The sequence below is a fragment of the Cryptotermes secundus genome, unplaced genomic scaffold (genome assembly GCF_002891405.2).
Source record: "Cryptotermes secundus unplaced genomic scaffold, Csec_1.0 scaffold462, whole genome shotgun sequence".
Classification (NCBI taxonomy): Eukaryota; Metazoa; Arthropoda; class Insecta; order Blattodea; family Kalotermitidae; genus Cryptotermes; species Cryptotermes secundus.
In genome coordinates, this window is record NW_019724744.1 from 715,976 (window position 1) to 731,299 (window position 15,324).

At 38.1% G+C, this 15,324-nt stretch overlaps 1 protein-coding gene across 4 annotated transcripts in view; it reads right to left on the reverse strand.

Annotated features, from left to right (window-relative positions):
- LOC111862825 (protein arginine N-methyltransferase 6) overlaps positions 1-12,697 on the reverse strand; it is an 18,325-nt gene extending 5,628 nt beyond the window's left edge. The window contains exons 1-4 of one of the 4 annotated variants that reach the window (XM_023848548.2): positions 12,613-12,697; positions 12,018-12,093; positions 10,492-10,606; positions 8,284-8,405 (exon numbers count right to left, since the gene is read on the reverse strand). In XM_023848548.2, coding sequence (XP_023704316.1) covers positions 8,284-8,405; positions 10,492-10,606; positions 12,018-12,093; positions 12,613-12,614 — 315 coding nt within the window. In that variant the 5' untranslated portion in view covers positions 12,615-12,697. The other 3 variants (XM_023848552.2, XM_023848549.2, XM_023848551.2) reach the window with 3 other exon arrangements.
- Positions 12,698-15,324: the final 2,627 nt, after the last annotated feature.

Here is a 15,324-nt window from a genome sequence, read left to right on the forward strand (position 1 = left end):
TTTTGCAATGGCTGATTTTCGTGAACAGCGTGCGGCGGTGAAATTCTGCTTTTTGCTCGGGAAAAGTGGAACAGAAACTCCTGAAATGTTAAAAACGGCGTACAAGGACGATGCTATGGGGAAAACTCAAGTGTTTGAGTGGTTTTCCCGTTTCAAAAATGGTGAAATGTCGATTGATGACAAACCTCGTTCTGGTCGTCCTTCCACGGCCCGAACACATGAAAATGTTGAAAAAATTCGTGAAATCATCAAGGAAGATTGATGACAGACCATTGAAGAAATTGTGGAGTTGTCAGGAGTGACTTGGAGCTCAGCGGCCAGATTTGTGGCAGTCGGGTGACTGGTTTTTCCATCATGACAATGCCCCTGCTCACACAGCCCTGTCTGTATGACAATTCTTGACTAAAAATGGTATGACCCCTGTTCCTCACCCTCCATACTCACCCGACCTTGCCCCGTGCGACTTTTTTTTGTTTCCTCGAATGAAGAGAGACATGAAAGGAAAAAACGACGGAGGTGCTGTCAAGCATCTCAAAAGATGAATTTAGACAATGTTTTGAAAAATGGAATAAAAGACTAGACAAGTGTATTAGGGTAAGTGGAGAGTACTTTGAAGGGGACTGAAGGTTTGTGCTTAAAATTTGAATAAATAAGTTTAAAAAAAATAAGTTTGGTTTCTTTTGGGTACCCCCTCGTATTCACAAAAATTATCCTTAACGAAACAGGATTCAAACGGCACTAATGCTGTTAACCATTAACTAGTATTAACAACAGAGTGTCTTGCAGCTGTTGCACTCATCTCACTGCAGCATGTGCTGTTACCAGGAGAGAGGGTGCATCTTGTTTGGTACAACTGCCAGATTGCGACATGTGGAAAGCATAACAAATGTAATGTAATTATTGTATTCTCTTTGGTCAGAAATACACCAATTCATGTTTGTTTTAAGGAAACCTGGTTTTTCATAGGTGTTCATACTTGGGAAATGTTTAATGAAGAAAAAGTTATTATTCTTTACCTCTTCACATGCAATCCTGTAAACAGTTGTCATAAAAATCACCAGGAAGGATTTAAAAATATTATCATTCATTTCAAGTCATAAAGTTATTATTATTAGTGTTGTAATTTTATACATAACACATCTTGTACATTCACATAATTAATGTAACAACAGTACAATATCCAATACAGGAACAACCAATTACAAAAATTGGGCAGGGTGTTCTTTGGTGTAAAAGAAAAGAATTTATTTGCCAGAAACATCATAAGTCTTAATGAAGTATGTAGAACAAATCAGAAAACAAATTACTCTCTCCAATACAGATACAATTATACATGGTGTCTGGATGAAAGGTATCCAAAATAAAATAATTATATCTCAGAAAGCTTTTATTACACACATTAATGGGTTACACCACTATAAAGGGAAACTATCAAAGTTTTTTTCTGAGTATATAACTTTCTCAGTAAATTTCAATGTGAGCTCCCTTGGTGGCATGACGAATATCCAGACGGTCCAGCATGTTTGGTGTTACCATAGCCACAGCATCTCTTATGCAGGCTTTCAGGTGTTGCAGGTCATTGATCTTAACCTGATGACAATGATCTTCTCATAATCCCACAGGAAAAAATTCAGTCGGGTCAAATCTGGCGACCTAGGAGTCCAAGCAATTGATGCACTTCTGCCTATCTGTCTCCCAGCCATCACTCTGTCCAAGTGATTCCTAACATGCTGGCAGAAATGTGGCAGCGCATGCGTGTAAGCCAGGCATGGAAAAGAAAACTTACAGGGTTTTCCTCACCGACGACATAAACCGGATATGTGTATGACAATAACTTTCTGAGATATATTTTTTTTATTTTGGTTACCTTTCATCCAGACACATGATATATACAGAAATCTCAGATGATACAGTACTGTCACTAAGTACATGTATTCCACATTATATAAGTTTACAAAAATGTGACTTAATTTTAACACACTCAACTTATTTAGACAACATTAAATTAACAGCATCCACTGTAATGGAAACTGTCTGCTGCCAGAGTGAAAGTTAGGAAGGGAAGGTGAACAGGGCATTGCATGGCAAGTGTTGAAGGAGTAGTGAAAAAGAAGGGGGAATGCAACATCTTCTGCATGTCTACTGTTACATGAGAAATCAGAGGCTGTGGGCAACTGAAAACAGAGGATGGATGCACTGTACTGCACAAGACAGTCAGGAAACATAATAGCAAGAATACTGATATTCTGTGTGGCAGATCTCATTTCACTGATTCTTATAGGGAAATTATGTTCAATTTACTCCATTTCATCATGTCTTCCTTTTCCAGACCACGACTGTCACATAAATCTAGGTGTACCTGTAATTATATCAAAGGAGCAGCATCATTATTAGTAGCACTGTTAATTATTTCTATAACTGTTAAGAAGTATTTAAAAATTTTGCTGTGAGTTTAGGATTTTTCATTATGGTATCATTTATGTTTATGGACAATGCCCCTTCCTCTGTGGAGTAGTTATCTGTTTCGTTTTGCAGTTTTCCAGATTTATTTTATTTATTTTTAATTCTAATGTCTGTTTATTGTAATGTGTAAGTTTTGTTCAAAGTGAGTTAAAACTCTGCAATATGTCTTGCAGTGAATTTTCATTATTTGGTTATTACTAGAGTGGCTATTTAGGTGCAGATGTTTGCATTTAGAAGATGTTTGATCAATTTAATCAGCCATTCATTATTTTGAGTCACCACATCCTCCAACTTGGTGAGGAAACTTCCTTCAAAAATTCTTAAGATATTAAAAAATGTGTTAAATTTTGAATCCACAGTATGGCTGCTTAATGCCTGTTCCAGTCTACATTACTTAGACAGTAAATCCTTTAGCAGTGTCACTGGACCAGTGATTGAGGCTAACTCTTTCTAAGGGACCCAACAGAATAGGTGTTTTACCTCACCTGAGGACGGAAACAGATCCAATTTCTGAAACGTCATGTTTTTTCTTAGAAACCAGGACGATGGATAAAGTCCGAAAACCCAATATCTCTGTGTCTTCTGGGGAAGTCAACTAATGACTCATGACTGCAAGATGCTACAAGTGAGTTTAGACATTGTTTTTGGTACTTTGCAACAAGATAACCATCATTTATATTACTACAGATGACAAATTTGGGTTTAGGTTTATAAACACAGTTCATATTTTCTACCTTGTTTATGAAAGTTCAAAATCACAACTGAAGGATCTGCAGATAGGAGAAGCCTGTCAGAAAAAACAGACTCCAGTTGCACAGCATTTTATGTCCTCTTCATTACAGTAATTATTTTTGTCTCATGATTAAATAATGGATTCTTTACAAAGATACTCACTTCTCCTTTTACCAGCTTTTGTCCACAGCAACTATATCCTACAGTATAACTGTTTAGATTAACATGTACAATCAATGTTGCTTCCCTAGTGATGTGGATGGAAGCAGTAATGCCCTTAGCCCAATAACAAAGCGTTTCTTCCACTCCAAACAAGAAACAAATTATAAGAAACATACACCATAGAATCTAGTAAATATACAGGGCAGCTGCTATGCAACAGAAAAGCAAATTACGGATAAGGAGAACCAAACTGTCATTACGTAATTTCAAAATTATTTTCTGCTTCTGTGAGAGTTTCAAGATATGTGTTCATAGAACAGCACTGGCAGTAAACAATACATTATAATTAATCTGTGACTTGAATGAATAAAAAAAGTAAAAAAAAGTAAAGCTATCCCTGTACCAGGCCGTGAAGGCCCATAGGGTTGTGAGACGTTGAGGGTCCCATACTATCTAGACAATCGGCTCAAAAATGGCGGTAAGGTTGTCAGCCTTACACGCCGGCCACGCTTTACTCCCCAGGAAAATTATTTAATTAATTCCTGGTACTCATTTCTGTTAGAGGCTGAGTAAATCCCAGGGCCTAGTGTGGCTGGAAGGATTAGGTCAATTGAAAAAATCCTATGACCTCATCGGGACTTGAACCTGCGACAATAGCAACATAAATCAATCCAATTGTGTTAACCATTAATACTCAACAATGTTTAACCAAGTGGAATTTGCCAGTCATGTGAATCATTTCTCCCTCACATGCCTCTTCAAGGCATAGTGCTCAATTACTTAAGCACACGGACAACTTTACCTTTTACCTTTAAATCCGAGACTTTACTTTGTAGCTGACACAGAATAACAAACATACAAACCTGCTACAGTAATTCCTCCCACACATTTTTCACAGCTTCCATTCCAAACCCATTTTGATCAACGTTGCTTTTGTAACATCTCTTAGTCCGGGACCAAACCATTTCAGTGTGACTGAAATTGCACTGATACAGTGGTGTGTGTAAAACTGTGCTTCCATGCTCTTCAACCAATTCATTCATTTTAAACCTGAGAAAGAATTTCATATACTGCATGTTTAGGACTGGTTAACCTTAGGTTCTATTAAAACATGAAAGGAATTATACAAATCTCTGATATGTACTTACACGTAGAGAAAACTCCTTCAGTGTGGTTCAAACTGTACACTCACTAACTTTCAGAGCTACACATACACATTCCAGTATTGCTATGGGCAGTAAAACAGACTTATTATTTGTGATTTTCAAATACTTATCTTGGAAGAAATGGTGAATATTCCAGACAGCCTCATTAACTCACATTTCTTCACACATGAAGACCAGTTGCACATTGTCATCTGTACTGTATGTGTCATCATTTTCTTGCTTTCGGTTTATTTGTAATTCCCTATTATAGTCACATCATGATCAGAAACACTTGAACGCACTACTATAGACTTTGTGCTTACATACCTAATGCAACAACACTGTGTCGGAAAACACGTAAAGCACAAAGCATTCATCGAAATCTGTATTTGAGTGAAAGTAACATGCTCTGATTAGATTTAACTTCAACGTGAACACATACTTCAGTATGCATACTGTCTCTATAAGCAAAATAACATATAATTATTGGTCTTATTTGCAGTTTGCTTCCATCATGAATTTACATTGTCCATCTTGAAGGTCCATGCATCTGCATCCTGAAATACCCAGTCTTTGGGGTATGGCATAATATACACCCTACAAACAAGTACTGATTAACATATCGACTATTAGCTGTGCATGCTTTCTGTGGACATTTTTTTTAAACTTGTTTAAACTATCTGAAACAGGTCCCAAAGGCAATACCAATCATGGCTCACCTCAAATGCAGATTTTTAAACAATCATCATTTTAAATTTATCAAGATCAGGAATAAAAAACAAGATGGACATGGGAAATTGCAAGGTGGGAAGACACAACTGTAGCAATGAAGTCTGAGCCGTGCACCACTGTGCAACTCCACCCTAATTAGAGCAGCAGCAGCTGACTCTCTGGCTGGGAAATGAAGGCATACCTGTGCCTTGAAGAAAATACTGGATCTGGTACAATGTCGAAGTCTGTCACGACACGGAAGGAAATTTGTAAAGGATGAATATGAAGAGAAATGAAGAGTGGTGGTCTGCTGAAAGTCAACCGATGTTTCAAAGGAACATTGCCTCCATCTTCATGGTTGAAAATCTGGCTCTGGTTGACAACTGCTTTCACACTGGTTTCTTGCCCGGCTTATTCTTCAACTCTGAAGATGGAGGTGGTATGTCGAAGATATGGCTCTGGTTGCAAACTGCTTTCACGCTGGTTTCTCGCCTGGCTTATTCTTCAACTCTGAAGATGGAGATGATGTTCCTCTGACACATCGGTTGACTGTCAATGGACTACACAGTGTTACATCCCAGAAGACAATACTCTTCACAACCACTGCTGTCAGAACCTCAAATTCTATATCAAAGAGATTTGGAAGTAAGTGGTCGCAGTATAATCGTGGTAATTATCTAGGCATTTGCCTGAAGTTGCTGAGGAAAGCCACAAAAAATTGCAGCCAGGATAGCTGGTGTCCCAGCTGGGATTCGAACCGAGCATCTCCTGAATATAAGTCTAAATGGTTATCGCTACATTAACCCACTTGGTACAACTGCTTCACTTTGCTTTATATGACATTGACACTAATTTCTGCTGCTCTTTTGTTTATATTTGGGCCATTAACTGGCAGTCACCTAAACATGTTATGCAGCAATGTAAACAAGTGCCTGTAATTTTGCCTAATTCTGTAACTTGAAGCCAGTAGCAATGTCATGATTGCTATGATGCAGTATTTTTATTGTTGTTTCTCAGATTCTTGTACAACAATGCAGTTTTCATCACACTGTCAGGGAATTTCATGTTACTACTTGTGACAAAATGCTGCTTTATGCGTTGGCCACTTCATCCCTGGAAGGAAAACCTTAATACCCCCTGGATAGGGGTGTGCGTGGGCAGCAGATCTTGTATAGATGCTAAAATCTCTGAACCTATGTACAAGACTAAACTGTCGCAACTCAGAAAGACCAGAACCTAATTTTTACTGCCATAACAACCTCCATTTTCAAGCTTCATATTTTGTGAATAACTACTTTTTTTCTTTTTCCTTGGCACTACAGCTCCAGTGGGCCTAGGCCTACCTCCATGAACTTCTCCGTTCACTTCGGTTTTTCTAGATCAAACACATTCGGTAGGACTCCTTGGGCGGGTGATCAGCTCGTCGCAAGGCCTCTACCTGTACACAAACACAGAAAAACGCACACACACAAACTCAAAAAAAACATCCATGCCCCTAGTATGATTCGAACCCACGATCCTGGTTTCCAAGTGAGCGAGGACAGTACATGCCTTAGACTGCTCGGCTAGTGAATAACAACTACCACATAAAATTTTAGGACGTTATAAAATGGTGGTTGTTTGGCTCCATCTATTTTGCATAGTATGTATATTGCATATGGGGGCTGTTCAAATGAAAATTGTTCACAGCACTGCCACATTTGGACCAAGGCATGAATTCAAAAGTTAACCCTTTTATACCCTAAACACACAAATTTACTGGTGGTAGTATTTAAAATGAAGGACGAGGAAAGGAAGGGTTAAAAAGAACAAAAAAATAAAAGCATGAGGAGATGACAGAAGAAGAGAAGGACAAGAAAAGTAAAGGCAGACGAGAAGGTGGAGAAGAAAATGGAGACAAAAAAAAGAGGAGCAGAAGAGATGGAGGAAGAAGAAGGGAATCAGCAATATGATTAAGCGACAGAAAACAAAAGAGGAAATGAATGGCAAGAAAGGAAAGCAGAATGAAAAATGAATGTTCAGAAAAACCACATTCTTCCCAATGACTTGGCTCTGTAACATTTCTGGACAGGGATTTGTATTTATGCAAGTAGAAATGTGTTGTGTTTTCAGGTTCTCATGACAGGAAACATTAAGAATATGGTCTTCTCAGACATGACACCATGCACTGTGGTAGACAGATATCAAATATTATGATGAACCTCTTGCCTCCATCTTCAGGGTAGAAGGTGAAGTGAATTATATAGAGAAGGGACGGCCAGGACCACAGCTATGAGCAAATGAAAGGGAACCAGTGACCCATAAAAGGACAATTTTATCAGTCGTGAAAAAAGAAATGTAGAAAAAAGGAAATGGGAGAAGAAAGAAGAAAGATGGCCACTCACTCTTCTGTCCTGAACATGGAGGTAGTGGGTGCCTCTGAGATGACATTTTCTACTGGATTACACAGCATCTCATCCTAAAAGACAACAATCTTCATATTAACTCTCATGAGAGCCCCAAATCTCACTGCTGAAAATATCAGCCAGAACTAGGATCTTCATTCGAAAAATATTTATGCAAGAATGGCTGATTCAAGTGGAATGTGGGTCATTTTTATTTGCAGTTTATTTTATGATGCTTTCAGTATATGTACTATAAAGCATCAAATAGTATGATGACTGATGAAGCAAAAAGAATTTGGAAAGCAGTCATGCTTTCCTGATGTTTACTGGAGGGACTGAGGAAAACCACAAAAGCCCTCAGTCAAGATAGTTGGCAAACCCAGTTCCTCCTGAATACAAGTCTAGGGCATTGCTGCCAGACCAAGCAGCCTGGTACAGTCATAACCACATAATAGTGAATATGTTAAAAATGCTATTCCATTTTCTGTAACTAGGCACAATATTATGAGAAACACCTGTAAAGGATAACTTATGAATATTATACTTTCATGTTAAAGAATAAATAATGATAATTTAGGAAGGTAGTAAATTCCAGACTTGTAACACACAATAACCTTATTTTAGTGTATGTAAGTCATGCTACGAATATACACTTGGTTACCTACTTTTGAAATGGCATCACATACCCTAATAACAGCAGAGAAATTGTTTTCTTTCGCAACTTTTGGAATGATGTTGGCAAGAACACTTGCCTCCACAGCGTACACCACTCTAGCTCCAGCCTGGGCACAGAAGATGGACAGAATACCTGCAACATGATTTCAGAATAGAATCTGTGGGCTTATAACCCTGGATATTAGGCTCCAAATATAAAGTATCACTGAAACTAACTCCATGGTATGAAAAAACGAAAGGTTGGACAGTCAGGGTTCAAATCCTGCCATGGACAAGATTTTTCTTTACTCCACAACATTGGAACCAGCTCTGGGCCCACCCAGTTTCATATCCAATGGGTAATGGGTGAATTTACCCTGGAGGGAGAGCAACCGGGGTGTGAACCACTCACCTCCATCTAGTACCAAGGTTAAGAATGGTGGAGCTATACCTCTACTCCCCTGTGTGTCTACATGGTACAGTGCTTAATTAAATTAAGCAGTGCGACAACTTTACCTTTTTATCAGAAACCAAAGGCCCAATACTGAATACTTTTGCAAACGTTAAAACCATCAGAATTCTTTCCGAAGGGAGAGTAATGGGTTTTCTGAAAGGAGGGAGGAAGCCAGAAAATCTGCTTACAAACGTTTGTTGAAGACATCTAAAACTATTTTTACTGATTATCCTACAGTATTCAGAATAGAAGAATATTCATTTAAAGAAATCCTTTTAATTTTTCACATTAAAATTTGGTAATTGCCTCCTTTCTCAATTTTGATTTATCCCCCCTCCCAAAAGAAAAATGGAAAATGGGGAGATGACTGGCTGCCCCATTCCCACTAAGCATTCTTGTCTAGAAATATCACCTAGTATTCTTACTGTGCTTACTAAACACATCTGATCTCCTGAATAATCACTGGTTAATTATAGGCACCGTTTCAAAACTGTCACACAGGACTTTGTGTTCCTGAGCTTCTTGACTCCATCCGTCCGCAAAGAACACAAAGTTTCAAAAACTGGATTCTTTCCTCCACATTCAGATGAAAACATATGAGGGCACCTGCTCAGCTGGATCTTTTGGAAACAGCTAATCTCAGTCACTCAGCCACACGCGGACTCATAACCGTGGCCGTGCTTGCATTACTGACGGAAAAAAAATACAGAATTACAGTATATGCCTGCCTCTTCCACCAAAAGCCATTATCAGGTTCCTCAAATACAGTCACATATAAAGGTAAAGCTATCCCTGTAATAGGCCACGGAGTCCCATAGGGTTGTGAGATATCAAGGCTCACAGATGGCAGTGAGGTTGTCAGCCTTATGTGCCGGCCAGCCTTTACCCCCTGGAAGATTCGTGGTACTCTTTTCTGCTAGATATGGAGTTGACTCCAGGATCATAGTGCAGCTGGAATGATTAGGTCAATTAAAAAAAAAATCCCATGATTTCATTGGGAATCAAACCCGCGACCTTCCATCTTGTAGCAGAGCTAAGCTACCACATGCCCTACAGTTACAGATACTAGAACATAACAGTAACAGATATAGCACCTTCTTCATCTTTTCACATGGTGGAAACAGATCCAGTTTCTGAAACAATGTGTTCTTTTGAAGTAACACACACTGGACAAGAACAGAAACTCCCTAAACCCACGTGGAGTATGTCTTCATGAAAAAACTGACTTACTGCATAGGAGACTGGTTGTTCAACGAGGACAAAATTCTTGTGGAAGGAGTTACATTTCACAGTTTCTTGGACACATGCAGATTATTTGTAATTCATCTCTTTATTGTAAGATACTGCTAAAAATATATTTAAATAATAAATTATGGAGGTATAGCTCCAGGCACTTTTGATCTGAGCACTGAATGGAAGTGAGTGGTCGGCTTCATGACCCAACCACTTTACCTCTGTTAAAATAGCTCCTAGTATGCACTGAACAGAAGCTGAGTGATCCCAGAGACAGTATGAACATTTCAGAAGACATAAAATCTCTGCTCCTGCTGGGATTCAAAAATAATTTCCCAGTTATCAACCCATAAACTAGTCACAATACTGATCTATCCTGGCTATTCCCTTATATAATATTGTTTTGCATATCAGCTACAGAGCCTCCAAGAAAGCCTCCACCTAAAGAAGGCAGCAGTTCTCCTGGAATGCTCGTAGCCATGTACTAGACAATACAGAATTGTACCTCAAAAGACTACAATCTTACACTTATTTTATCTGCACAAACTCATACCTGTCCCAGCTCCAACATCCATGATCACTTTGTCCTTGAAGTATTCTGTGCATGAGAAGATAGCATTTTTATATGCTTGAATCCTGACGGTGTCTCTCAGCATCAGTTGGTGCACCTACATACATCGCCAAGCATGAGACACTTTACAACAGAGTACACACAGCCGTTTCACAGCCCGTTCACCGAGCAATCAGTGGACACTCCAGTCTACACACTCTCTTTGCCTGAGTCAAATTTTACCCAAATTCAGATGTTACAAAGAATGTGCACATGGCATTAACCCTGTCCCTTTGTGGGGGGAGGGGAGAGGGAACATCTATTTGAATTGCCATGAATCAAAATCCATAAATATTAAGTTTAACTGTGAAGAGCTGTCTATGTGACTCTGGAGAGCTCAGTTGCTTGCTGATTGGGTTATGGGGCTTATTTCTTCTGCACAGGATCGAACTGGATAAAATGGTTACCAGAGTCCAGAGATAAAGAGGCTAGGGTATGAAGTTGACCATTCACTTCCATCTAAGGCCAAGGTTAAGAATGTGTGGAGCTATACATCTACACCCCCATGTCTCCAAGGTGTTGTTCTTAATTAAGCACAGGAACAAATTTTTGGCCACTCCCCTTATTTGAATAAATAAAAGGAGACTTATAAAATCACCTTGCTGTCTGTGTGTCTGCCTATACTTCCACTCCAGAAAAATGGAATAATTGAGCCAGAAGTGAAGGCCATTACAATATCATATAAACATATATGACATGATGCCTAAAAGTTGGACTAGTGCAGTCGAAGGAATGCTGTGGAGATGGCCACTGCTAAGCAACAGTCCTGAGGTTGTTAGCCTACTTTATTTGTGTGTCTGTATGTCTCTCCCCTACTGGTTCAAGGGCCTAGGCAATGGCTCAGTAAACCTGCATAAGAATGAACATAAGCAACAACAGAATAATTAATGGACGCATCATTTTCTGTGTGGTCCATTTCATACTAAAGTAAAGTAGGAAATTAGTTCTTACTAGAACTTCTTGTTAGCTTTCTATATCTCAGCATAAAAATGGTGAAATATGTGCCTCAGTAAGAGTAATAATTATTCAAAATATTTAGTTTCATGTGTGTTTTTAAAAGAAATGAAATATATCACTCTAAAAACTATGTGAGTCAATGAAATAATTACAACTAAAAACAAATTAATCAAATAATTCTAAGTGCAGATTCCAGTATCAAATTTCATCCAAGTATATCTGGTGGTGAAAACATAAAATCACCAATATGCCTGGATATTATTCAGATTGAGATCTTCTGAAATGTGATGGAGTGTGGTTTAACAGATGGGCACCAATGTTTTGGGGGAATCATCTGCCTTCAACTTCACCTTTCTCTTATACTAAAGATGGAAACAGCAGATTCCTCTGAAGGAGTGGTAACAATCTATCAGATTACATGATGTCACATCCCAGAAGACAATAATTTTCCTCCATTCATAATAAATAAATTTATATACTGCTTGATGTCAAGATGGATAAAATGCACTTACATCCAGATTATCGTAACTTTCAAAGTACTCAGCTGTGTCATTACTCTCCGCTGTATGTCTAAGAGTCTCCATTGCCCTAGAACAAATCGTTTATGAGAGTTCTGACGTTCTCACAAGGATGAATTTCATTCAATGTTAACACCACCGCACACTGACCTCCGTCTATAGAAACTATACAAACTTTTTCTGAATACTAGACAGGATTGCAGAATACAGTTTAAATCCTTGTATGCTAACTTGAAACAACAAACTAACCTAACCGCTTAGAAGTACCGAAAAAAAAAAAACTCCTGCAACATGGCCCGATGACACCATTATGTGCTAACCTTTGAATTAATCTCCTGTACCTCGTATAATAGTACCAGTTCGGTATTCGTGTATATCTTTAACACCTAGAGTTTTCTTTCGTTCCTTTGTATACGAAATACTCTCTACACTCTAACCTAATTTGTTGATATTACTTTGCACCATATATGAAGAAGTCATATATACTTCTACAGTAATCATCACATTATCACCAAAATACTAATATGACCAATTCAGAAAAATCGTTAAATTTTCTCCGTGTTGCATGAACTTATAACTTTTAACTTACATTATTACGGCTTTCGAAATAATTTCATTTCAAACTTGGAACCAAACCGTAACTTCCGACCAATTCCGACTCTCCGTGTCCACCGTATCCGCTCCTTCACAACGCGGCAACTAAAACTTATTGGCGGGAAACTTCGTCGCCGCCGCTTCTCCGTATTACCTTCGATCGTCCATTTCCGTTTTATCTTCTCATTCTTTTTCATAACGTCTGTGTATGCTGTGTATCTGACAGAAAATAGTACGGTCTACTAGTGGCAGAGGCTTTCCCTTCAATTTTTTAAAGAACCATTTGTGCTGCCTTATTGGTATTTTTCATCACAAAAATATAAGGAGAGTACGGGTTTCTGTGTTGTACTTCCATGCAGTTCTCAGAGTCCGACGTTTCGGAGGAATATATTGACTCCATCTTCAGGGTCGATGAGTAAGCCAAGCAAGAAACCAGCAATTGTGGGTTGTTTCCGAATTACACGACCTTGCAACCCAGAAACTGTACTCTTCACAGTCATTGCCACGAGATCTTCAAAACCAACAAAATATAAATCTTTACCATTACCATAGTTATGTTTGGGACTATGTAGTTAACAGGAATAGTAGCTATTGAAGTCATCATCATCATCAGTAATCTGTCAAGACGACAGGTCCACAGTCTCTTTCAAAACAATNTGAAATCAATAAATCTGCTCTCTTGTACCAAGATTACATACATGGAGTTTCATATAATATTTCACATAGCATAGATAGCATGTCACAATAAAAATTTACAAAATTGGATGTACTATCTTAGCCATGTCTGTCTTCACTTAACAACTCAAGACCTGCTGAACAGATTTTTATGATATTTAACATGTCAGTATTTATTCAAAGTTGTTGACACATTACAATTTTGGTTCGAATATGATAATATTGAAGACTTTACATTAATGCCGATATTTGATGTTGCATGAGAATAACTTGAAAGTACTTGGAGAAAAATGTTTCAATAGAAATGTAGTAGGGTAGAGAAACATGAAATACACATTTCATAGCTAACAAACTTTTTCATAAGCCTTACAGTTTGAGATAAAAAACAAAAGGGAATTTTGTCCAGAGCCAAAAACAGAGCAAAAATGCTGGGACCATTACACTGCAAATATACTTCCTACATAGTTCAATATATTTCTTTAACATTTTAGTTTTACATTTCATAATACACTGTGTCTGAAAAATAATGGTACGGTTTTGGGAAACTCTGTCACCAAATATATAAAAGGCAACACACTAAATGTTGTACCCCTACATTCTCCACTCAAACAGTTTTATGAATGGCCACCAGCAAGATGGTGCAGTGCTGCATTTCTCTATACATGTTATGGAAATTTTAAGTGCAGTATTTCCAGAAAGATGGCTTGGCAAGTGGTGTTCAATTCTGTGTGGCCACCTAGGAGCTCTGATTTCACACTGCTTGATTTTTTACTTTTGGGCTATATACAGAATTATATTTATACTGACAAAATTAGAGACGTGAATATCTTTAAAGTAAGAACAAGGGAAGCGAACAAGATAGTAAATAGAGATATGCTATGGCATGTGTGAGAAGAAGTGGAATACAGATTAAACATATGCAGGGGCACAAATGTTACATATCTGAAGACTTATTAATTATGCTCAAAACTATGTGAGGTACATTTTAAAATAAAATATTAATTACTTGAATGTGTTTCTTATTTTTCCAAGAATTGGATCTCGAAACCAACCATTACTTTTTGGACACCATAGATAAAACTGTCAACAAACATGTCTGAAGGAAATTATGATTACCACCAGCACTTGCAATGTGGTGTTGATGGAAAGGGATGCCATCTCACTTTTGGAAATTCTAAAACCATCCCACTTGCTTTAAGTAAACTTAAAACCATCCCACAACTCCATGAAATATTGTTATATATGAACAAAATTACTAATGGGCCTATTGCAGGGGCATGTTGTAGCATGGTTATTTAAGGCACTATGCTGCAAGACAGAAGGTTGTGGGTTTGATTCCCAATGAGGTCACTGGATTTTTCAGTTCACCTAATACTTCCAGCCGCACTATGGCCCTGGTGTCGACTCATCCTCTAACAGAAATGAGTTCCAGGAATCTTCCTGGGGGTGCAGGGTGGCTGGCACATAAAGCTGACAACCATACTGCCATCTGTGAGCTGACTGTCTAGAAAATATGGCAGCCTTAATGTCTCACAACCCTATAGGCCTCCACGGCCTGTTACAGGGATAGCTTTACCTTTTTTTTTTAAATGGGCCTATTATAATAGGCCCATTTAAAAAAATGCTTTTCTTAATGAGATGCATTGCACTGTGACATGTCCAGCACGCTCCTTTGTAGGATCTACATGACGTTCGTTTGTTTAGCGTGATGACCAGTGATTGAGATGGAATGAAAAGCTAGGGGCATGGTTTTAGCATGTGTGCAGGCCTTTGCTTTTGAAAGGGCATGGCACCCCAAACAATCACTTGGTACAAAGAACAAGCAAGAAATACATCTTTTGGTACCTTCCAAATTATAGTATTACACAATTTTACTAATATAAAATCATGACTTTGGCAATATTGTAAAGCATATTTAATAATTATTAAATATGCTTTACAATATTGCCAAAGTCATGATTTTATATTAGTAAAATTGTGTAATACTATAATTTGGAAGGTACCAAAAGATGTATTTCTTGCTTGTTCTTTG